At 40.1% G+C, this 24,220-nt stretch overlaps 1 protein-coding gene across 1 annotated transcript; it reads right to left on the bottom strand.

The window, feature by feature from the left end:
- Nucleotides 1-29: 29 nt before the first annotated feature.
- On the bottom strand, nt 30-22,263 carry LOC139143149 (epidermal growth factor-like protein 6). The gene is made up of 9 exons (XM_070713286.1): nt 22,067-22,263; nt 17,482-17,552; nt 16,979-17,113; nt 11,923-12,023; nt 8,557-8,652; nt 5,183-5,305; nt 3,647-3,763; nt 3,253-3,369; nt 30-2,933 (listed from the first exon to the last, which is right to left on the bottom strand). Exons 2-9 carry the CDS (start codon nt 17,544-17,546, stop codon nt 2,806-2,808), a joined length of 882 nt encoding a protein of 293 aa, XP_070569387.1. The 5' UTR covers nt 17,547-17,552; nt 22,067-22,263; the 3' UTR covers nt 30-2,805.
- Nucleotides 22,264-24,220: the final 1,957 nt, after the last annotated feature.

The raw sequence follows: 24,220 nt of genomic DNA, 5'->3' as shown, positions 1-24,220 counted from the left end.
TCGGACAAAGTACAATTTTGGCAAGTATAGTCCCAGAAAAATATATTTTATAATATTTGTCGTAACTATTGACAATGGAAATTAAAATTCAATAAAACCATTTGGTATTTCTCCACTGTTTAGTTTCCTTTGCACTCCGAAATACTTGGAAAATCATTGAACTTGTACGGATCACACTCTACGTTGACCGTTTACGGTGTGTCCGATATAGTCACGTTGCACATGTATGTTCTGGGGAGGTGACCGACAACAGCAACCAGTCCTTTCTACACGTCTCTGAAAATGTTGTTTTTCACGATTTAATTCACCGTATTTCCACCGCAGGACTAATGATTGATGAGATCATCACGTATCCTACCTTGTTTGGCCCTTCTTGAACATCGCTCTTTTTGAAGCCATAACTCCAGAAGAGTAATGTGAACTCTTAAATTTAATTTTATTGAACTTTCGTTCATAACAACATCGGGAAATATGGCCACTAACGTTTCAATTTTGTCCATTGCCTTTGGCTTATTAGCATAAATCAAGTTATCTGACATTATAAATATGTCTTCCAAAGAGCGCCCTGGCTATATGTAGGAATTATGATTTCTGGAATAACATTAATTTTTCATAATTATGATAATATACCATTTCTTGGACTATTCACGCCTGTTGCGCGTACGATCAGACAAGCAGAATGAACAGGATTTTATTACATACTAAACATCGACGCGAATTTGTCAAAACGGTTCTTACTGAGTCCAATTGAAAACCATTACTTAAGGATATGGTGCATAATTTACAAAATACTGTATCAAAGATATAGGAAATTTTAATGTCTCTGGCTTACAGAAAACTGTAAATGTGCAATTTAAATTTGCTGGTCAATATATCACATCATTATCACAGTGGTTATTTTATGTGTAGAATCATGTACGCAGGTCACTAAGCTGGGAAGCTGAAACAGTAATAATTGATTGATATACGTGATTGTTGAAGGCGGGGAACAAGAACGTCCAATGACAAAGTGAATAGTCGCACTTTATCACATGAACTTGCCCGTATCGCCTCCTGTATGACGTACACCAGGAAAGATAAGAAATCCATATTACTCCTGTTGTACGTCATCAGCCGGAACTTTTTCCAGCATGGTTCCGTTCATACATGCACGTCGCGTCGCGTCGCAACAAAGACCGATTTGTCGTGATCGATGCCGCGCTCTCATGATATTTTTACAAAAAGGTGACCCGATAAATCCAGACATGGAAACATAGAAGACATGTCCAGCGAAATTTCGAGTCGCTAAAACTATGGCTATTCCCGAGAATCGAATGGGGATACCGTCGATCGTTTTATTTTAGCTGCTTAGTAACGTCACGGCTCCAGTGGATGCGTAAGGCTCAATGTGGGCGTCGTACCTGGCGATCCCGGTTGGCGATAAACCCGATATCTACACCTTAACAGAAGTTCAACTGAATAAATGAGCACCGTTTAATCATCGGGAAAGCGACATTAGAGACAAAAACATAAAGTTATTCGGCTAACAACGATAAATTTCCTTCGGAATCAAACCTGTAGCGTAACCTTGTAGCGAAGACTAAGCTTTGTATAGCTGCCGAGCTATAGTCTTAACTCTGCGGTGCAGCGCTGTAGAATCCGATGTATTTCGAGCATTGACTCAGACAACACTCAGTCTGAGAACAGAGTTTACGTCAAGTAACAAAATTAGGATGTAACTACGGGCGAGAGATGTGTCACTGCAATCATCATGTCCGTAAGACGAAAACATTGACGACCGAGATCGGTATTGACGAGTTGACACTGCACTGGCGGAGAACGGTGACGGCAGCGTTGTGGCCACAAACATGCAATGTGGTACCTTGTGTGTCATCAAACGGAATCTTTCGCGCTCGCCAAGGTCGTAAACTTGTGTGATATTTTCAAAAGCCACGGCATCTCTAAGAATGAGAATTACTGTTCGATCTTGTCGTTGCATTTACTTCATAAATCTATTTGTAAATATTCTAAAATAACTCTGAATACTATCATGGCTATCCGTCCGTAGCGCGGTGAAAGCTATGTCAGCCGATGGCCGACTTGCCTTGGCATCGGTACAGCGCGAGACAATGATTGACACATTCACGTGACCGAACCCGTATGTCTGATTGGTGGAGATACCATTCGGTTCATCAAAATTTCAACTCGATGGGATTCATGAAAAAAGTATCTCCTGGGTGACAGGCCGCTTTACTCACTAAATGAAAGTAATCCGCGTAAATAAAACACAAATCGCGACGAAATTCATGCAATTTGTTACAATAATTTTGATCCATCTACGTCAAAAGAAAAATAAGGAGACTGCTCATGTCATAAATATATATATATATAATCCCATGGTATTTTTCTCTGTTTGACGTCATCGTATACGAGTGTTTTTCGCAGAGCCGCAGAACTTCTCGCTCGAAGTTGTACGGATTCGCAAAAAACTCTCGTATACGATGACGTCAAACAGAGAAAATACCATGGGATTATATATATATATGTGTACACATAGTGTTGTGCCCCAATGTTCAAACTCTAAATTTACCAACACTTGTACAAATGAAATATACATATGACTCGTCATTTGTACCTCGCACTATTCGAATTTCCTCAGAAAGCAATATATTAAGCACCTTGTTATTTGAACCACGTTGACAATTACTACCTAACAAGGGCGATGTTTTACAATAAAGTATGAGTGGCACAACCCGCTTTCTCATTGACCGTGCTTACTTTTCCGAACACTCCATGCTACCGTTACGATACGTTCTGCGACAACGCCTAGTTTTGGCAGGTCTTCCCATCCTCTCCAAGTGTAAAGGATTCTTGACAGGCGCAGTGATAGCTACCCTCGGTGTTAACACAGATGTTGTTGCAACCTCCATTATTGTCGTTACACTCATTGACATCTGCGGATGGATATCAAAGTAAATTAAGCTTTTATAAAACATCCACACTGATTTATCAGCGGTTGGGATAGTGAAGATCCGATATGAATGTCCGTGAAATAACATACAATGTCGCCGTTTTGGACTGTAAATGATTTAAATTAAACTTCTTTCCACCCCCCCACACACTCACACCACACCACACACACACACACACACACACACACATATATATATATATATATATATATATATATATATATATATATATATATATATTCAATGCTATTGTAACCTTATTACTTATTATTATAACCTTATTACGTGATAGATATCTTACCGTTGCAAGTGTGCCCATTGAGATCAATAACATACCCGACTGTACATCCACATACGTAACTACCGATTGTGTTTTCACATGACTGGTCGCATCCTCCGTTGCCGCATTCATTAACATCTGCAATATTGTCATGGAACAAAGTGGACAAAGTAGCAATATTTGATTGATTTGACTTATGCAACATATGAATTGAAAGAGTTTGACCTGAAATTACATGTAAAACGCTACATGAATGCATAACAATACGTAGAAGGAAAACACAATTCATTTCGCTGTTTACAAGATGCATCAGATCATTTCAGTGATTTCGTACGTACGCAAGATACAATTTTTACAAATTAGCCTTTGTCATTATGGGCAGTATTGTTGAAACTTCCGAAAATAATAGTCTTACCATTACAGGACACCCCATCGTCATTAAGATAATATCCCAGGTCACAATAGCAGATGCCTCTTCTAAGTATATTCATACAGTGTTGTTGGCAAGTCATGCTCTCACAATGATTCTGTACTGTGGACAAATACCGGGGAAATAAGATAGAAGTTTTAGGCCAGTCAGTTTTATTTTTCCTCGCACCGTGGAAAAATGAAAATATTAACAGCATTTGCGTACAAATCTGCACGAAACTATCTTTACATCGAATTTATCGTTTAACAATCAAGAATTTAAGTACATGCAATACAGTACAATATGTCCACGTTGTATTTTGTGGAGTTGACAACAGGGCTAGCTGCCATCTGAATTTGAACGAACAACCGTGACTATTGAATTACTTTCAAATAAGGTGTACCATGGCACCTGAGTTTCTTTATTGGTTAAAGAGATAATACTTTCAAGTTTCCTTGAGCAAATATTAGTAAAAGTTTATTTTTTTTCTGTTTCAAAGCGCATCATACCTTAAAGTGGCACTCCCACTTGGTAACATTTTTAAAACACATGTTTTTAATGCCAACGGTCGATATTTCACGTGGCAACTGCGCGCGGATCGCGAGATATCGATAAAAACATGTCATTTCCCGAGCGTATTTTTCACATCCCGAAGTTTTACGATCGTTTCTGATTATGACCCGAAATCCCCCGAAGGTTTGTTGTTGTGCTGATTGACGATATTCTAGGGAGTCCATAATAAGTTCGAAAGACGCAATTTATTTACCCCCACTGCGAAGACTTAATATACAGCATTATGCCTTTACCTCAGGTAAGTTTTTAAAAAGTTCTCCTTAGTTTTGTCGTTTTCATTATTCTCAATCAGCTGTATTATATTTTTAACCAATACCACATATATATCAGTTTTACGTGTAAAATATTAACCGCCTCTGATGACTACATTTTGTCGTCTGCCACACGGTTACGCGTGGTTCGATGCATAGCGTCCGCCGCGTGGTATGCGTCTATGCATACCACGCGGCGGCCGCTATGTATCAACCGCACGTAACTGTGCTAGTCACCTATGCGAATTCTGGTGGAATCAGCAAAAATTGTTTTTCGTTTATTCGTCAAGTCAGTAAGACTCAGCTTTCTCCCACCGGGCATGGTTGATCACAGACGCAAGTGGTGCTAGACTCGTACTCCATAGCTTAGTTGACAATGGCCCCAGTGCCGAACGTTCGATGTTCGGAAGCTGAATTCAGGTGGGCCACCGGAATTCAAACTTTTACTTTTTTGAGGACATGTTTTTATCGATATCTCGCGATCCGCGCGCAGTCTCCACGTCAAATATCGACAGTTGGCATTAAAAAAATGTGTTTTAAAAATGTTACCAAGTGGGAGTGCCTCTTGCAGTGTTAACAATAAAGCTGTTGCAAATAGCGTTCGCAAAAAGACACGTGAAATATCACGTGACTATGTTTTATTAGGAGAATTGATATATCTTCAATATAACTCTTGGAGTTTTTATGACTTTACTTTTAAATGGAGGATGAAGCTTACCTTCACAGTTGTGGGCATCGATGGCCAAAATAAACCCAACCTGACACACGCAGCTATAGCTGCCATGATTATTGATGCAGGAATGGTCACATCCGCCATTGTTGGTCAGGCACTCATTCACGTCTATGTAAAATAAATAGGATGTCAATACAGCGTTTTCTTATTCTTCCTTGTACTGATTCTCTAGCAAAATCTAAAAATGTAGCCGACGGGTTATCGCCGCAGTATAAATACGTGTATCAGAACACACGAGGTTACAGAATTAAAAGAGACGATATATATGTCGTATAATAAGGGCAACTAACATTCTGAGTGAAATGCATTCGCTCTGAGCGAACCTAAATGCAACTCTGGTGAAATGCATCTGCTTTGAGCTGCGCTTACTTGCAACTCTCGAGGAGGACATTCCACTTTGAGCATGAAATGCATTTGCTTTGAGCCGCGACTCATTTTGATTGGACTCCCTGGATTCCCTTTAATTTGAAGCTCAGCTGATTTGAACTACAATTGCTTTCGCCTTGCTTGAAACTCATTTTTGAGTTGAACGCGTTTGAGGTTGGGGAAAGTCATTTTCGAAATAGGTCCACTGCTGCATTCGATCGAAAGGCACTTATGATTTGAGACAGACTACAAAAGCACCATATACTTGCATCTTATTACTATTGCTAAGTCGCCAACTCCACTATTTTTGAAATCGTTTTGCAGTCCTTGAATTATGCTGTTCAGATTGGAAACAATCTGTGCGCGAACGAACCATTGCGAAACGCGATTACAAGAGTTTTCTTGAAACTCTTAAGGCCGAGATACACGAGGCAACTCGTTGAGCAACACGACGGAACAACGCGTTGTAGGCAATGCAGCCAGGCGACGAGACTTGAACTGTTACTCGAGGCAACTCGTTCGGCTATCTGTCGTTAGTTTCCTTGCAAAAGATAATGTGGCGCATGCTTGAAGAGAGGATTCTGTCTTGTGGCGGCCCATTATCAAAACGTTCTTTAGGCCGTGACAATCCGCATAATGACTCGACCACAAAAATATTAATATTTCAAATCGTCGAATTTACAAAAACTCCAACCATGTAATTTTAAAGATCGAATTCATAAAGGACAATTTCTAAAATTCTCAGAGATGTGTCCGTGGAATGAAAAGAGACTCCTATTTAATAATTTTACAGGTCGAATTGATAAACACAATTTCGAAAATTCTAATCGAGACATGTTTGTCACGTCGAGATGGCTTCACGGACATGCTTCATGGGTAACAAAGGGCCGGGACAGTTTTAAAACTGTAAGAGGGGTTTGGGTGGTGCGATTCAAAAACTCGGTACTTGGAAAATGGTAGCTCTCTCCCCAAATAGGGCCTTCTTCTGAATTCGTGACCCTTTCCGTCCCGATTTTAATGCCAGTACACATATAGAAGTAATAATAATATTGGTTCCTAACAATTATTAATAATTCCGGAATAATGTCCCGCAGGACTATAAGGGACTATGTAAAACTTTGTACAAAATAATGTACAAAAGAAACCAAATACATTATGGTGTGCAAGTCCATAACGTCCGGGAGGGGTACATTATTGTTTTATAGTTTTGGCAATGCCAGGAATTTTATAAAACATCTGAGGCTACATTACGAGACATTTGGATACATTATCAGTAATAGTCTGGGGAATAACGTCACAACATTCTCTGTATTGACAAAACGGTGATATAATTTTATGTAAAGACAAAAGAGTATGGCACAGTAAAACAGCAATTAGCTTAAAACAGTATATGAAATTTCAAAATCAGCTTTTCAACGACACAGGAAAAAGGGATAGCTTGTGACACGAAATGGAGCGATGCAACTTCTCTTTTTGTAGAAACCATTAAAATGGTGTCATTTTATGGCATTTTAGGTAACTTCTAGTCATGTAAAAACCATTACAGCGATAATAAGTCAGCGTGGACTCTGATGTGCCGCCCAGCAAAATAAACGCAACAACTGACGTTTTCTTACAAAACACACAGACAATATAGCAATTATTATGAAATCTTCTTTATTGAAAAGGCGTGCTAGCGTTACTAGGACCTGTTACTTTGTTTTCATAAACACGGTATAGATTTCATCGTGGATGTGTTAGACAAATATTTCCATGTCTATTACAAAAAAGCTGCAAAAAGTTGATATCAATGTTATTAATGACTACCTCTTATGGCGCATAATGAGGGCCAAAGTTAGCACCTAACATAATCTGGTTCCCCCCCATTTCTAAAGCTTGCTGCGTTGCTAACGAAAATACGGTCAGGTATGGGCTAATGTTTCAGTCAGGATTTTGAATGCTTATTAATGAGCCCAGTCAGCTGACAAGATCACGTGATCAGCACATCTGTACAGTGGCAAGCTCGGAAATTAGATGACGAAACTTCTTACGTTGAAGTTGTTTGCATGGCTTCACTCTAACTCTCTGACTCTGTTCTTCTATGATGGTATTTAGTCGTGAAATGAAGATTATTGTCTATTATTTTTATCTCAGACGTGACCTGCTGACTATGGTGACCTTTTGCGTGTGCGGCAATGACTCAAAAATAAATGATTTCTCGGTTTTCATTCAACGTCAATATTGGATGCTTAGTTCGGGAACTTACAAGGAAGTAAAATGACTCCATGGGCACACGAAATCTAAATTCGATGGTAGCTTCAAGTTGGAAATAAATTCAACGCAATCAATGCACTCGCAGTATTGACCAGTGATAAAGCCATGCTTAAAATAGCCCATACCTGACCCTATTTTCGTTAGCACGCAGCTCAGCAAGCGGCAGAAATGGGTCAAGGAACCAGACTATGTTAGGTGCCAATTTTGGCCCTGATTAAGCGCCATATGAGGTAGTCATTTAATTTCATTCTAAAAGATAGTGTAAGTTTGACAGCTTTAATATTGTCGGCTTCAGAGCGATATCTTTACATTGAAACGATACAAGATAGCAATTGATAGTTTTAAAATTTTAAGGTATCAATCTTTATTGTAAAGAAAACAAGGGATAAGAGCGACCATACAAGCCCCACATTGCCCAATGAACAGCGCGCAATATAAGACCCAGTTCATGCCGCTGCACGATTTGATTTGATTTAATAGTTTAGAGGTGGTAAACGCCGACTTACTATTTTCAAGAACAATTGCCTTACCGATGAAGTGTGAGTACTATCGAATTTCAGAAAATGACATATTTTGATCCTGAGAGAAAGCCAGGTTCTAGGTTATCACGGATGTCACTGTTAATATCGCAATTACAATGGTAACATTATAAGACTTAACGTAAGTCTCAGGGCATTCAAAATTGTTCAGAGAACTGCAAATTTATATTGCGTATAGAAATAAAGAAGGGCATTGCTCACCGATGTCACAAGTAGGTCCGGAGAAATTCGGGGTGCATTCACAAAGGTTCGGGATAATACATCTGCCACCATTTTCGCATCGTTCACTGCAGATTGCTGTTATTTTCAAAAGTAAGGGAGGTTAGATTGAGTCCTCATAAAATATGCCTATGTATGTATGTATGTATGTATGTATGTATGTATGTATGTATGTATGTATGTATGTATGTATGCATGCATGCATGCATGTATGTATGTGCGTACGTACGTATGCATGCATGAATGCATGCATGTATGTTAGCGTGCGTGCGTATATCTATCCATCTGCCCCCTCTCTGTCGTCTATCACTTGATCTTTCAAGTATTTTGTGTCTACTGCATTCACATTTGTTTTCTCAAAGTAATACTTCCGTAAAATAATTGCTATCACTATTTATTATTCAGAACAGATGGTGTTTTTTCCGCATGTGATCGACATGCATGTCTATCCCAGGAGAGAAAATGCCGAGAGAGTTGACGGTTGACCTCGCTGTTAATTTATGCAGGAAATTACAATAACAATGCTTGGTCGAATGACGCAGTGCCTTGAGGGTGGGATCGCCAGGGTATAGGGGGAGGAGTACCTTCCCGATGGTGATAAGTGGTGCGGATTACCGTCGCCTAGGTGACTTGCATTGCAAATACCTGACTGAACCCACGCGTGGACTGAACCATTTGGGTTTTTTTGGGTGTCGATGGTACTTTGACAATAAAAGTAAAGATGCACAGATATCGAGTTTATTGTCTTGTTTATGAGCGGCCAGTATTTCCAACAGCATGAATTACGTGCATTTGCCCTAGAAGAAATAAATAATTTCGAATAAAACATCGCGAATATAACCACATTCCTTAAGCTCGACGTACCCAAAGAACCATGAAATCGCCCGACTTTCGATTGAAGAGATGAGTTTTGCCAAACCGCGTATAAAGAAAAAGTGGCAGATGACTTTATTTTTAGAATCATAGACAGTATAGCGAGATGTAAAAAATGTGAAAGAGGCTCCCCATCTAACTATCCTAAATGTTTTTGTGTCGAGTTTGTGTTTGATTCGTTTCGAAAAATGTGTTCCTACATTCTTATCCGATTGCATAAAAATGTTTGTTTCGCTTTGGATATTTGTAGAGAAGTTTGGATTAGTGTGTACGGTAATGTTTTGTTTGTGTGGGGAAAGCTTATGGCGAGACGCAGCCGGACCTATGTTGTTACAAAAGTTGATAGAGTCGCCCTTTGACGCTTGCGTTTCGAAACCCGGTTGTGGTTTCTCATCAGTCGCGGTGTAGATTCTTTCCTTAGTTTGTGTTTGTGAAAATTTAGTGGTCTTGCTTTTCGATTAGCGAGGCAGTATATTAATTTTTGGTCACGTTGTGAGTCCGTTTGGTGGTTCGGTTTGTTTGTTCTATGTTTCTTTACTTCGGTAAATTTTGTTTTGACTGGTGTGTCTTTTAGATTTTTGCGGAGGTTTGTGAATTTTTAGGCAATAAGTACCACTGGGGGTACGGATTTTATGTTTATTGGATCAAGATACTCACAAGTATCCTGGTTGATGTGCTTGTTCTCGTACATTTTGATTCATAGTTCGTTTACTTTGTTTACTGTTTGTTCTGGCTTGTTGTGTATAATACTGAGTGTTGCGTATTGCCTTTCGCATTCGAGTACGTAATCGTTTGTGTTGACAATGACGAAAACCCGACCCTTGTCGAGGGTTTTTTTTCCCGAAATTTGTCTATTGTTTGCAAGCTGGTTTATCGCGATTCTTTTAGCACGCGACATGTTTTGTTTCCTTGTTTGAAAGGGTATCTCTAGAAGTGCGAGTTTAGCAGCTTCAGATCTTAGCTTTCAAGTTTTTGGTGTTTGTTGTTTGTGGAGCCCAATTTGACTTTTCTTTGAATTTGTGTTGTTGCGATTGTTTGTGTCTCACGATGTAGCGTAGTCACATTTTACGACTTTATTTGTTGAAATCCTGAGGTGGTTTTATTCTGTTTGGTTTTGTTGGCGTCCGAATTAATTTTAAGGCCTTTGCCTAGTACTATTTTTCGGAGTTTCATAGTTTGAGCGATGATAGGTTGTTGTTGAATTTCATGTTGTTGTCGGCTTTTCTTTGGAAATAGCTGATTTATTTCCACGGCCATTTTTTCTGTCACGTTATTTTTATGTGTACGATTTTTGTTATTTCTTTTAAGTGTTTGTGTGTTCTATGTCATTTTATGGTTTTTTTGGGTAGTTCTCTTTTTGGAGTGTTTGGTGGCCCTGAAAAGGGCCGCTTGGTATGGGTTTTTGTTAGCGCTTGGCGCGTTTGTTTTGGCGATGAGCCTATAGCTTTTTTATGCTTCTTTTCGCCGATTCGATGTGCTTGGTAAGTAGGTGTTTGCCGCCTTCTTGTCACTGTGTGTGCGTACATGGACAGTCTGCATAGCCCTTGAATGTGGTCTCGATTTTGATCAAACCATGGAGGTACCTCCATGATCAAACTTACAATTTAGGAGTATATATCAAAACTGATAAATGATTTATGTTTTCACATGGGTTCACAAAAGTTTCGCCCCGGTGTTCATTTTGGCCCAGGAATTCCATCTACCCACCCTTTACAGAGTAGTAAGCTTATGGGGCAAGTAAATATGGATGCGCCGGTGCGATTCAACGATCAACCTCTATATCGCATCGAAAGTCAACAATTTTACGGCACGGACTATGATTTTATAAGTTTATACACAGTCCCTCGTGGATAGAGAGACTGTGGTTTATATAAAAATTATAAGGCGCGGGGTATTATATATTGACTGATTACTGTAGCTATAGATAGGCTACATTCAGGACGGGCAGTAATTAGTAGGCAAAACCACGGTCCCTCCACAGAGGGACCGTGGCAAAACAGGTGGTTTTCACCGTGGGCAGAACTCGGTGCAATGATACTGAACATTAATAGTTAGCCTGTCACCTTGAAGGTAATGCTGTAGGTGAAACAAGTAAGCTTACTTCAAACGCACGATGGTACAAACATTCCTACCTCCATGGTACAAACAACACCACAAGTGAAACGTACACATAGAAATACACGCGTTCCTACATTGTGCCCACCCGGCTGATGACTGATACTGCTGGATAGTGTTAATTGGGTCGGTAAACAGTCAACTAATAGTTTAATTGACTACCTGGGTGATTGGCAGGTCGTGTCCAACGACGCATATGCAAAGCAGGCCAAAAGACAAAAGCCCCCAAAGTTATTGACAGCTGGCCAGGGGTCACCATGAATACGTAATGAAGCTTCACTACGCAGAAACTGCGTAGTCAAGCCCTTCTTAACCGGTCAAACTCTCTCGGCATTTTCCGGCATGCCTATCTAGACTCACGTGTTGTGCATGTACCATTCTGCAGGTTGGTCCATCCATCGCAACAGTATTCCTCAAACACCGTTCTGTACGCTGTTTGGTAGCCAATGCGAGTCATTGTTCTGTTTGATAATTCAAAAGTAAATTCAAACAGATTTTAACTCCGAAGACGTATTAAAAAGAAACCTCGGAAATGAAAATGAAACGCTTCTGACGCTCTTCTGACGCTTCACCAATACAGAAATTTGCGAGAAATAAGTACTGTAAGAAATAAAAACATTCTCGGTTTTTAGCGAGAAGTGTGCGAGAATTTTGTTTTCTCGCAAGCAGCCAGTAATAAATATGTTTTAAAGCTCTTCATCTGCGAGAAATAGAATTCCTGCGATCACAGAGCAAAAAATTACGTAGGAGATTAATTGCAAGAATGCAATATCTCGTAGATGCAGAACGAGAAAACACAGGTCTCGCTGGTTTATTGCGAGAAAACAAAAATTCTCGCAATTTAAAATAGTATGTTTTCTCGCATACTGTACCAAATCTGGTTACCGCGGCCGAAGATGCTTCATACAAACGCAAGAAACGTTTAGTTTGGCAGAGTCTTCAAGTTGCAAAGATTGGAAAGCTACATGCTTAAAACTAGTGAACTTGCAATGAGCTACGGATATAATATGCTGAATTTTTGACATACATCGCCAATTTCTGTGAAGAGGCCATGTTTATCAATCAGAAAGTCGGGCAGGCAAAGACTCGACGACTTTTACCTTTGACCCGATGAGGAAAAAAGTTAGACATTTAATGGTTGTAAATGAATCAGCGTGTGTTAATTAAGCTTCTTTCAATTTAGCTGTAACTGTTATCTCAGATGATATGATGCTTTGCCTACACAAAAATAAATTCAATAACTAAATCGCTTGAATAAAATGTTAATTTGCTCAGTAAATTTTTAAGAAATCTTTTAACTGCGAAGATTTTGTTCCTCTAACATTTACAACCTACTTACCTTTATGCAAATTGGGCAGTGTCTCACCCCTTACTCTTAGAATTTATTAACATTTGTTTGTTACTCTGGGACCGTTCCGAAATACGCAATGAAAACATAAATTTTTTTTTGTAGATTAAATAGATTTATTTTATATAAACACAGTGGCAGCTATATTTAATTTATGCAAATGACGACTGATATACCTCTTAGATTGTACTAGACTTTATTACGTCATTCTGGGACCCTGGTAAATACACAGTGAAAAATTATTCAATTGCTCTCAGTTGTAGCTTAAAAAGTTATTAATTAGGAAAAGAAAACAACAAAAGTGAAGTGTTGCAGCGGCCGTATTGAATTTATGCAAATTAAAAATATTTATGTGACGACAAAATAGTTTCACCAACAATACCTAGACCTAAACAAGATAAATATGCCGAAAGCCTGCATAAAATATCATAGAAACATTCTATCAGCGATAATTTTGAACCTAAACCCCTTTTACATTTATGCAAATTAGGCACCCCTTTAATTCTAGATTGTTCTAGACTTTCAGTATGTCATTCTAGGACCTCAGTGAAAACATTATTCGATTGCTCTCAGTAGTAGCTTATTAATAGTTATTGACAGGGAAATACAAAGGAAAGTGAAGTTTGTGGTGGCAATATTGGATTTATGCAAATGAGGAAATATTTCTATGGTGACAAATATTTTTATCAACATTGCCTACCAAAAGTAAGGCAAATAAGCTAAAACATGCGTAAAAATATCATGTTTAGCGACATATTTCAAGTAGAAACCTTCCACTTTTGTACTACGCAAATTAGCGATTTGGTTAATGAATGTATGTTTTGTGTAGGCAAAGCATCATATCATCTGAGATAAGTTACAGCTAAATTGAATGAAGCTTAATTAATATACGCTGGTTCATTTTCTATCCGTAAAACCCCTTTACATTTATGCAAATTAGGCACTTCCTTAATTTCTCTTAGATTTTATTATGCTTGTAGTATGTCATGACAGCTTTTCCCCACACAGATTTAGACGTGATGGGTATGGCCTATTTGGGCCAAATCGGCCATTCCCACCACGTCTATTAAAATTCATGAGTTTACTTTTCTTGTTTACGCACACACTTTATCGATTGAAATCTGGGGAATGGCTATTACATCAGGTTGACAACCCCCACATCGGGCAGCGAATTAAGATTACTCTTTGCATGGAGCTAGCTCCATGCTCTTTGTAAGACAGTTGCGATTCCGAATAAAGCAAGACAAATTTTGGTTCCACTAATTTCCCTACAATTACAACACTAACGTTCATCAAACGGGGAAACTATGCAGACCTAGCAAAGCCGTTTGTAATGACATTCGAAACACAGTGAGCATGCAATGACCAAGATATTCCACAATGCTTGCCGTATAGCATGGAGGTACTAGCTCCGCTCCTGGCTCCATGACTAACCATGGAGGTAGAAGAGAACTTTTAACCTCCTTGGACTGACGTACGCGTGACCTAAAATAAAGCCACGGAGGTTACTATTAAAGTAATTTTCTGTCACGGTATCAACCGATGCGCATGCACGATGGTCAGCTATTAGCCCTACGGCCGGTATGAGTCAAGAGTGCTCGGCTATGACTACGCCGTAGCCGTATTATAGCCTGCCACGCAGAGCGGAGTAGCGCGTGTGTAGACGCCAAAGAAGTAGCCGAGGCCCTTCTTTTATTGTACATGTGGTCTTTGGTCCTTGCAAACTTTGCAGCCACCTAAGTCTGTGTATGGTGATTTGTGTTCGTCCAAAGTGTTTCCCTCTATCCTGATGGAGGGTGACATAGTGAGAGGAACATGTACACAAAGGTCCACACAGAATCGTACTTATGGTGCATCAGAAAAAACATAATTTTCTTCTCTATAGAGAGGGATTGAATGCATACAATTAGCACTTGTTAAAGCTTGTGGTAACTTTTTAGAGAACACAAACTGACCCTGAATCATTTCCGCTAGTATTAACAATCCATGTAGGCACAGACCTTGTCCGTGATGTAGGGGACATCATAGTTTTTTACTCCATGGATCAACTATGTGGATTGGTGGGACACCATGGAATTTAGTTTCTTTTTTCGGCCCAACCACGTGTGTTGCAAATTTGATTGTATTTTTATCTTTAGTGAACTGATATGACCGTCACCAACTTGAACAATTTGATGTCGATTTGTGCAGTTCTAGCACCCCCCGGGCCACATCCCCGACGGCTTCTCTATATTCTCGTCGCGAAACATCCGGTATTAGCGTGGCGATTTAGTCATTGTTGCATGTTTGTTGCGTCACGTCACGGTGAAGACATATGACCGAAGTTCGGATTTTCGACTGCTATACTGTACATATATTCAACGTTTCAATGTAGATGAATGTTCAGTTCTACTGTATGTCACACAATTTCTGTATCGTTTGCTGTCTTGTAGAACTGATAATCCCCCTATGTTAGAGTTCACTGTGAAGGAACTCGGCATGGCCTCTCAAACGAAACTTTGCAGTAGTGTAACAGCTTTTTGTAGTTTAAAACTACTATAGGCAACAGCATGTCTGACCTGTACATAGGCCAAGGGGTAACTACAAATGCTCAGAACAGCCACTTTATCCAATCACATACGCGCTTTGTCAAAGGTGTCAAAACATTGGGCTGATCTAACATTCCAGAACAATAGTATCTTAGTGCATGTGTTATAAAACCAAGCAGGCCAGTTTCTGTGTGCGGAAAAGTTGGAATAAGTTATTTCTAGGACCATCCAAAAATGCAGAGTGAAGATATAGTCTATCGAAATTAGTTCTAGGTTGACCCCTTTTTTGGCTTAGATTGACTGGACTATTAGTGTCTTTTCATAATTTTAAATTATGTTACGATAAAAATATACATTTATTCTGCTTTCAGCGTTGTGTCGAATATTCTATTTATTGATTAACGATTTCTTCTTCACTATAATTAAGTTGCTACAAGCATCATTTCGCAGCGTTCGCAGTATATTCGATATGAAACAGTATTGTTCACACCTGTATGCCAGATTCATTAGCAAACGATAACATGATATTGTACGATTACTTTGTCTTGATGGTTATGGCATTGTATTGCAACACGTTTTAGATAAAGAATGAGAAAAGAAGGCTCTTTTTAAAATATCACCAACAGATATACTGATGAAATCTCTTTTGATTACAAAACTGAGTCCCGGCAATCTTTGAATCATGAAAAGGTCCAAAAAAGTAAGAATCTTCAAGCCATATTCTATTTTGAATCGGAAAAATGGTGTAGTCAGCTGGAATAATTACTGTATTACACGTATGATCCGTTAATTTAGCTGTAAGCATAGGGGGGTGCCAACATGACCGTCCCCGGGGTGGGGACAGGGTAGAGGTGTCTTGGTCAGCATGGACGTAAAAATTGTCTCCACACAGGTTTCTTCTTGCTATTGTATTTGACTACGATATGTGTTGCCAATAGAGATTTATACTGCCAAACTTCGGTGTCTTGGTCTAATGTTAGCTCTGGTTTCGGAATTCTTTTTCTTCTCTGTGTTCTTTGACAATCTTACGCAAAGTTTTGTCACTGTGTGCGTCTATTATCTAACACGTTTGATTGCCTAATGCGCCAAAGCAAGCAAGGGCAAATTACTAATCTGTTGACTCTGTCACTAGATTATCACCTGAATAATTTTGACAAAGTCAACAATGAACGCACCAGCAATGTATAACAGAAGCTACACCTTGCAATCAAACGCATCGGGTAATAGACGCAACAAAGTGACAAAACTTCGCGTAAGATTGTCAAAGGACACAGAGAAGGAAATAGATTTGCAAGACCAGTGCTAACATAAGACCAAGACACCAAAGGTTGGCAGTGTAAATCTTTATTTGCAATACCTATCGTAGTCAAACGTATTAAAATAAAATAAACAATAGCAAGAAGAAACCTGTGCTGAGACAATTTTTAAGTCCATGCTGAGATCAAGACGCCTCTACACCAGCCCCTCCCCGGGAGACGGACACGTAGGCGGCTTCCTATGCTGTATTACAGCATAGTAAGGTACATAAAGGGAATCTTGCCTGTGATTATTGTTGCAATGGCCCCAGCTCCAATATTTACACGAACCTATGTTTTTATCATGGGTTAAAATTGTTCTGGTGCCCCGAGTTGTTACCTGAACCATACGTGTGCACACATGTGTGATGCTTGAATTCCTGCAAAGGAACAAAATGTTACAATCTGGAAATAAAAATATTTACTAATTTTCATTTTTGCCTTAACAGTAAGAAATATTTATTCATGATTATTTAAAGCTAGCAAAATCTTCCGAGAACTACTTCACTTGCTTCACTGAGGCCATCGGCAAGAACATCGGGATATTGAAAAAATGAAAATCACTATAATTGTGATTTACAATCGAGGAAGTGATGTTGCGCGCATATTTGCCATCGAAATATTGAGCGACCCATAGTTAGTTTTCTTATCGATTATATGACTTTGGTGTGCAATAGTTGAATAATCTGGACATCCATACACACAAACAGGCGAATGATACATAAAGTCATTAGACCCATCAACTTACGCATATACGGAAACAACAACCACAATTAAGGTTGTTAGAAGGCTCAATCCTAAAGTTGTTTTCATGTTGACCTAGGATAAGAACAGAAAGTTATCCTCCAATATATATTAAAAGAAAAATACACAGTATCACCTATACACTACAGAGAGGTCGATGATATATATTCCCGAGCTCTGATGAAGGCAAATGACTAAATGTTTTACTTTATTTGTCGATATCAGTAGCTGTTTCTCGTTTTTTTCCATTTGAGTCATTAGTGTGATTATTTTTTATACAATATCTCTTGAAATTGACAACAAAAGCGTTACTCTTTTCTCTTTCTCATGGCTTTTCTTTAAGATTGTATTTTATTATAAAAGTGGCATAATGAGCAGCTATCCAACCACGAAGCCCACGTACCACAGGGCCACCGGTTTTCAGGGCGAAACTGACGATGTTGACAATCAATCCTGGGTTAGCTGCAGCACTTTTTGCAGCCAGTCCCTTCAACCACTGGCCCAATTGTTTGACCGCTCCTTTTGCCGCGTCATGTGCTTTGATGCCATCGCCACGTCTACCACTTTATGCATCTTGCGGACCACTGGCATTTTGTAGGACAAGAGCAATTGTTGAGATCACCAGTCCTTTGGCCTGTTGCACAACTCCAATGATGAGCCCTTTCCGTTTGAACCGCTCTGTCAACTTCGTTTTCAGCTCAAGATGTGAATCCTTTAGAACCTCTTTCAGAGGTCTTGTTGGAGCCATTCTTTTATGAACTCTCCGAGACTTGCCATGAAGTACTTCGATGCAGATGTCAATTTTTCGCTGATTGGGCTTCAAGTTCAGGCGTCAACTCAGGATGTTCACAATAGGGGCTGGGGCTTAGTATTTTGTTTCTATAGGCATAAAGCTCCCAAAGAGTTTGTTTGCAAGGGTTAGCTTGTCTTTGTAAGCTACATATTCGGGGTTGAGAGCATTCCATTCGGCAATCCTGTCCTCGATTGCCTGTATCTTTTCTGCATTGCTACTGCTATCCTCTCTGAGCTCGGTCAGGTAATAATCTCACATAACCAATGTCTTCAGGGATGAGTCTACTGGCTTCTCTTTCCAGATTGCGAAGTTGACTTTTGCGCTTAATAAATTAATTGTCTTGTGCAATTGGGGCCTCTGATAGTGCTTTCCGGGCATTTCGTATAAATTCTGTCCCACCCATTTCTCTCTTCAATGTTAAATCTGTGCATTGTGACCTTCCCCATGGTATGTCAGCTTCATGCCCTTGTAGTAAAAATCTCTACCCCTAAGCCTTGCATGGAGCCTCAAGAGTTCAACACCGGTTTAGTTGATGTCCTTTTGCCGGGCGTAAGTATTAACTGCCTGTTGTTTCAGATCTAACCACTGTGTTGTCAGTCTGTCTGTCTACCACAGAATTAGCCTTGGCGCCGGCAACCCCCTCCCCTGAAACAATCTCTTCCTCCAAAGTCTCGTTCTGAGTATCATCATACACTCCTGTCCCAAGTCCTGTTAATTCGGCATTTGTGTCTACCATTCTACCATATATAATATATGCAAAAATGCTGTAAAACAGATCTCTGACCATCGCATATTGCCAAATATTCCCACAAGGAACAAAAGCAGCTAGGACTCATCGTTTTCGGCCATGCTATATTGACGTTAGATAAAGGTGTAACGGAAATCATTGAAGTCGACGAGCTGGCAAACCTGATCTATAATCCATAGCCTGGTACCCCGCTTATGGGGCATTGTGAGGGGGTTGCTGATGTCGTAGACCACTTTTTGCAGATTTCTGTGGTGTCCTGTGGATTTGCAGATAATCTTCAGGAGAGGTGCAGGCGTCTGTCCACAGCCTTGCAGTGGAGGTCGGCCTTGCTGCGTAATTGTTGGCCCTATCGACCACGTCGCAGTGGATCACATACTCCTTGACATTGACGAAATCCGCCCTCCTGTGGCTCTCTCTCCCTTTTGTCCACAATCATCTTTTTGAAACCAAGCAGCGTGCGAAGCTGTTGTTGGTGCTAAATTGACCGACCAATCTTTGGTCAGATCTAAGTAGGCTTTGCCTGTTGGCTTTATTTTTCGGAAGACAATCTTGTCTTGTAGCGATGCCCTCGGTTAGGTAAAGATGTTCTAGGTTCCAGGTGGCACGGTCCTTTGTCTTTTGCCCAGTTGCAATGCGATTGGTGATGATGTTTTCTCCTCTGTCACTGTGTATTAAGAGTTGTACAGTGTGCAGCGCTGCAGCCGTATGCCAATGAACCCCAAAAGTGGATGCTTGGGTCAAAGTGGACGACCCGTTTTTACTGTTAATCAAGATTATCATTCTCACTGTTTATATATATTTCTGGAACGTCGAGCTTGATGACATAGGAGAAAAGTTTGTGCCGTTCAATATCCCCACTAAGCTGTAGGACTTTCTGAGTACCCCTCTGAGACTGTGCCACCAGAACTTCCACTAGATGTGCCTCACATCTTGTTATATGATGACAGCGATAAGTTGTTCAAGCTGCAGGATCTTCGAATGTACCTGCCAAATCCTCGCACAGATCACACGCAAAAACTGACTCCAGACAAAACAATAATAACAACAGGCAATGAGGTAAGGCGCAGTATCAACAGCGGCACCTGGTATTGCAGTTAGCGGTATGGTCGATCTGTTATATGATGCAGAGAAATCGATGATGAGGTTGAAACCAATAGATGAAACTACTTATGCATGAAATGACAGACTGGGGTTAGGTTCATCAGTTAAGGGACAATTCCCATTGACTGCATCGAGGTGAAAACTGGTTTGATCAGCTACTGGCGGACTTTTCACTCAAAGCAACAAACATAGAACATGTTGGAGTTGCCATCAGAAAGATTCATGAAAACTTTCGTGTCGACCTTTTTGGCACTGACAGAGAACACATTGAGGTAGAGTCCTAAAAGAAGACATAAAGGGGTCGATATCAGCACGATTACCCTCAAGCAAATCATCCTTCTGGACATCAAATACACCCCACAATTACCGAACCATAATGCAATTAGGCCTGTTTCATAATACATGTGAATAGGCACCTGTATAGAGAACACCTCTCCCTGATCGACAGAAATTTATCTCTCTCAGACATCAAAGACGTCAAGGGCGTGGAGAGAGCAAAGAAAAAAAGAACCATGGGCAGGCCTTCAACCTTGTTTATCAAGACGATTGAGGGTATAGTCTTGAGGCCGGTGGTGCCTTACAAACCTGTTGAAGGTATAGTGTATTGGGATGTCCTTGTCCATGAAGGCAGGACAGTAAAGGCTCACAAGCCGTTCCTTGCTTTAAGGGTTCTGAATGACCTGAGAAAAACACGTTATGACGTCTACTTTGTTTACTACGTTGATTCATTTCCCTGCAAATGAGTATAGGTTTCACAGTCCACGCCTCCTAGACCCTGTAACTCTTCCACCATTGAGTTTGTCTATGGGGCCCTTTCTGAGCAGTTTCAGCACCCCCTCCGGATGAAGGACGATGACATCATTTTGGCCCTGCAGATTGAAAATAGCAGCGATTCCGAACGAGTCCTGCCGGCTATCCCTCTTAGACTTTATTTTGTACCAAACGTGCTCATAAACTACCATGACTCGGTGCCCCACCCTCCCGGTTCAAGCCACTCTTATGTAGGATATGGCCTTGTGACATGTCTTTAGGAGAATATTACCCCTCCCTCCATTTGCATGAGTGGTTGCCGCGGCTGACCTAACAAAGTTTTTTGTGTTCATCCATAGGTGCTGGCATGGAGACACCGCAGATTTTTCTCTCTGACATCAAAGCCAACGTTTCTACACAAGTGTTCCTGTATGAACGCCGTTGCATGGTTTACCGTGGCTACTGCGTTCTTACAGGAACACATGCTCTGAAAGTCCAGCCAACACTTGCAAGCAAATGTTCCTGTGTGAACGCTGTTGCAATGGCGCATTGTATACTTTGGATACTGCGTTCTTGCAGAAACACATGCTCTGAAAGCCAGCCAACATTTACACACAAATATTCCTATATGAACGCTGTTGTTATGGTGTAAACTTCTAATCAGGATGTGTGGACCGCACGCATAAGGAGAGCCCGGGCCGGTGAGGGTGGTTGGCCGTCCCTAGGGCTCTCCTTGTGCTTGTGGGCCATGGAGCTTCAAACCGTGCAAACAATGCGCTCAGGGGGGAGGGGGCCTCCATTAACCAAATAGAGTGCTTTTTGCCCTCCCTGCTACTAGGGCACAACATTATGGAAATGGAGTGATGGACTGGGCGGGTATAGAAAAGGCATCTTAGCTAGATATAAGTATGATCACACAATAACTTTCTGGTCTGTTCAGTTACTTTGCGTTATGGATGATATTAATGTTGTTACTGTCAGATATACCTTTGTTGCAATGGTTCTAGCTTTCGATAAAATCAGTTTCACATTGTTAGGTCGATGTTGCGTCTCAATAAGTATCTATAGGCACTATCCCAATCATCTGGGCAATGTAAAAGCGTAATTGTTAAGATTGACAATACAAGAGCTAAATTCCGACACAGTAGTTGTCCGATATGCTAACGCCAAGAGTAAATCTCATATGTCAAATCTTACCTTACTTTATTCCAATACTTGCTTCTCAGCTGTTGAATTAGGAGCTTACGAAGAGGCCTCGACAAATATACAGAATCTGTCAAAGATCAGTATAAATCTGCGTCGCGGAGTGATATATTCACTGCCCTTTGGATACTTTGTCTGTAGCAAAGTGTTGAACAGGCTTGCATTTCGCTGATTGGCCTATGCTAACCCTTGAGTCAAATACGTCAGCAGCGCAAGTTTATTGAAGGAAACCGCCGTCGGAGCCATGACGCACACTATCGACTGGTACATAGTTTTTACAAGGGAAAAACTCATAATTTGACTTGTATTGTTATTCTGTTTTGGCTAATTATCATTATGAGGAAAACCAAAGGCTGTGCTTTGACAATTACATTTCGTAGAGAAAGCCTGGTTGTTTTTCATTAAATTTGTAGTGTATGGTGTGTATGTCTCCACGCATTTATATTCATGCACAATCGTTTTACCGTATATCTTTTATTGTCCATGGTCCATAAGCACGTAGTATTCACAGTTCTGCACACAGGGTTGTCGGCAGGAATTCAAGTTTTTATTTAACAACCTTTACCTATGTCGAAAGAAATTGTGTGCTCATAACTTGAAATGTTTCATTTGCATCCAGGCCGTTGTCTCAATATAATAAGATTTTCAAAAAATTCTGTCCTAGGATAGATACTGTAGATTCTTAAATAAATAGACAGAACTAAATATAAATTGTATGTACATTTTAATTTCAGGCAACTACGTGTCTGCTTAATGTAAAATAAAACTTGGTAGACGATGAAAAAGGTTGGTTTTTTGAGGACGACTTTTGTGTACTATTGTGACAAAATTCATGTTACAATCATTTTCCGAAAGACAATGTCGAGTAAATATCTTTCCACGAACTATTTTAGCTTGTTTTGTGGCTTGATAAACTTGAATACACTTTTTTTACACTAGCTTGTTTGATTCACTAAATACATATTGAGGTGACTAACTTTGCGACAAAGTGTGAGGGCGCTATGATTTTGTGGGGGAAGCTTCCAATGACAGGTTGCGACAAAGTGTGAGGGCGCTATAATTTTGTCGGTGAACCTTCCAAAAGAGAAATAAAATATCGGATATAGAAGCTGAATTTATTCTTAAACAAGTGAACTGTACTTCTACAACGTTTCATGGTGACCTGCGTGGTCTGCGTATGACGTCATACATGTTTTTTTTGCATACTTCAAAGGTATACACTGAGGTTATAATTCCGAAGTTATACTGAAAAACCTTTGGTGAAACTTATTATTTAACCATTGCCACGTTCAGTGCTGTCATACGAGTGATATTATGAAGATCTAGGACGATGGTAGTTTAATTTCAATCAGACAGAAATTTGTCGTTTTTCGGCAATCGTCAGCGCTTACGTGGTCCTCCCCTCGGTCACAATGCACTGCGCAGGGAATGACATATTATACTCAGGTCCTGGACGAGGTATATTTTCGATGTCCTATGTGTACATCTATCGATCCGATCCTTTCCCGATATGAGTTGATGGCCTAACAATTCTTTGAAATCAAATAATTCCTTTTTCTGGAATTTGATTTTGAAACAACTCATGACTTCGTCGTTTTCTCATGGTAGCCATATAGTGCAGTAGCCGCTTTTCCAAATCTATGAGCATTTGACACGACCTGGTTTATATATCACGATGTGAACATACACAAAAAGTACCATAGCAGTGTCGACATTGTAAAGAAAGTTAAGCATATCGGTAATTTTTTGACAACATGCCCAAAAGACGTAATTACACCTTGAAGGAATGATACAGAGCAATTAGTTACTGTTGGATGGGATATTAATGTGCTCTAGTAACACCTGATTGTTGAATGTAACATCGTGCCATTAAAACCCGTTCTCGGAGCTGTAAATATATAATCTAAGGTAGTTCACTCCTTGACGGAGTTGAATGTTGCTGAAAACGCAAACAGCATGAACTCGAACAACTTGATGCGGCGTTAAATGATGTTGACTTCACCTGTTGACTTCATTGTTCTCTATAGTCAGTGCTGACGTGGTCCTCCCCTCGGTGGTCCTGTCCTTATAAGTACCCCAGACTGGTTTATTTCACTTTGATCGCATGTGCACACACCATTTCAACTCAGTCCTCTCTTTTTTAGGGAT

Source organism: Ptychodera flava, chromosome 11 (genome assembly GCF_041260155.1).
Source record: "Ptychodera flava strain L36383 chromosome 11, AS_Pfla_20210202, whole genome shotgun sequence".
NCBI lineage: Eukaryota > Metazoa > Hemichordata > Enteropneusta > Ptychoderidae > Ptychodera > Ptychodera flava.
Note: the sequence above shows the minus strand (reverse complement) of the source record. Positions and strands in the feature narration are given on the sequence as shown.

Coding starts and splice junctions, on each gene's coding strand:
- LOC139143149 (XM_070713286.1), bottom strand. CDS start 17,546: ATGAAAACAACTTTAGGATTGAGCCTTCTAACAACCTTAATTGTGGTT. Junction 5,306..8,556: donor CGGACCTACTTGTGACATCG/GTGAGCAATGCC, acceptor TATTTTACATAG/ACGTGAATGAGTGCCTGACC. Junction 3,370..3,646: donor CGATGGGGTGTCCTGTAATG/GTAAGACTATTA, acceptor ACAATATTGCAG/ATGTTAATGAATGCGGCAAC.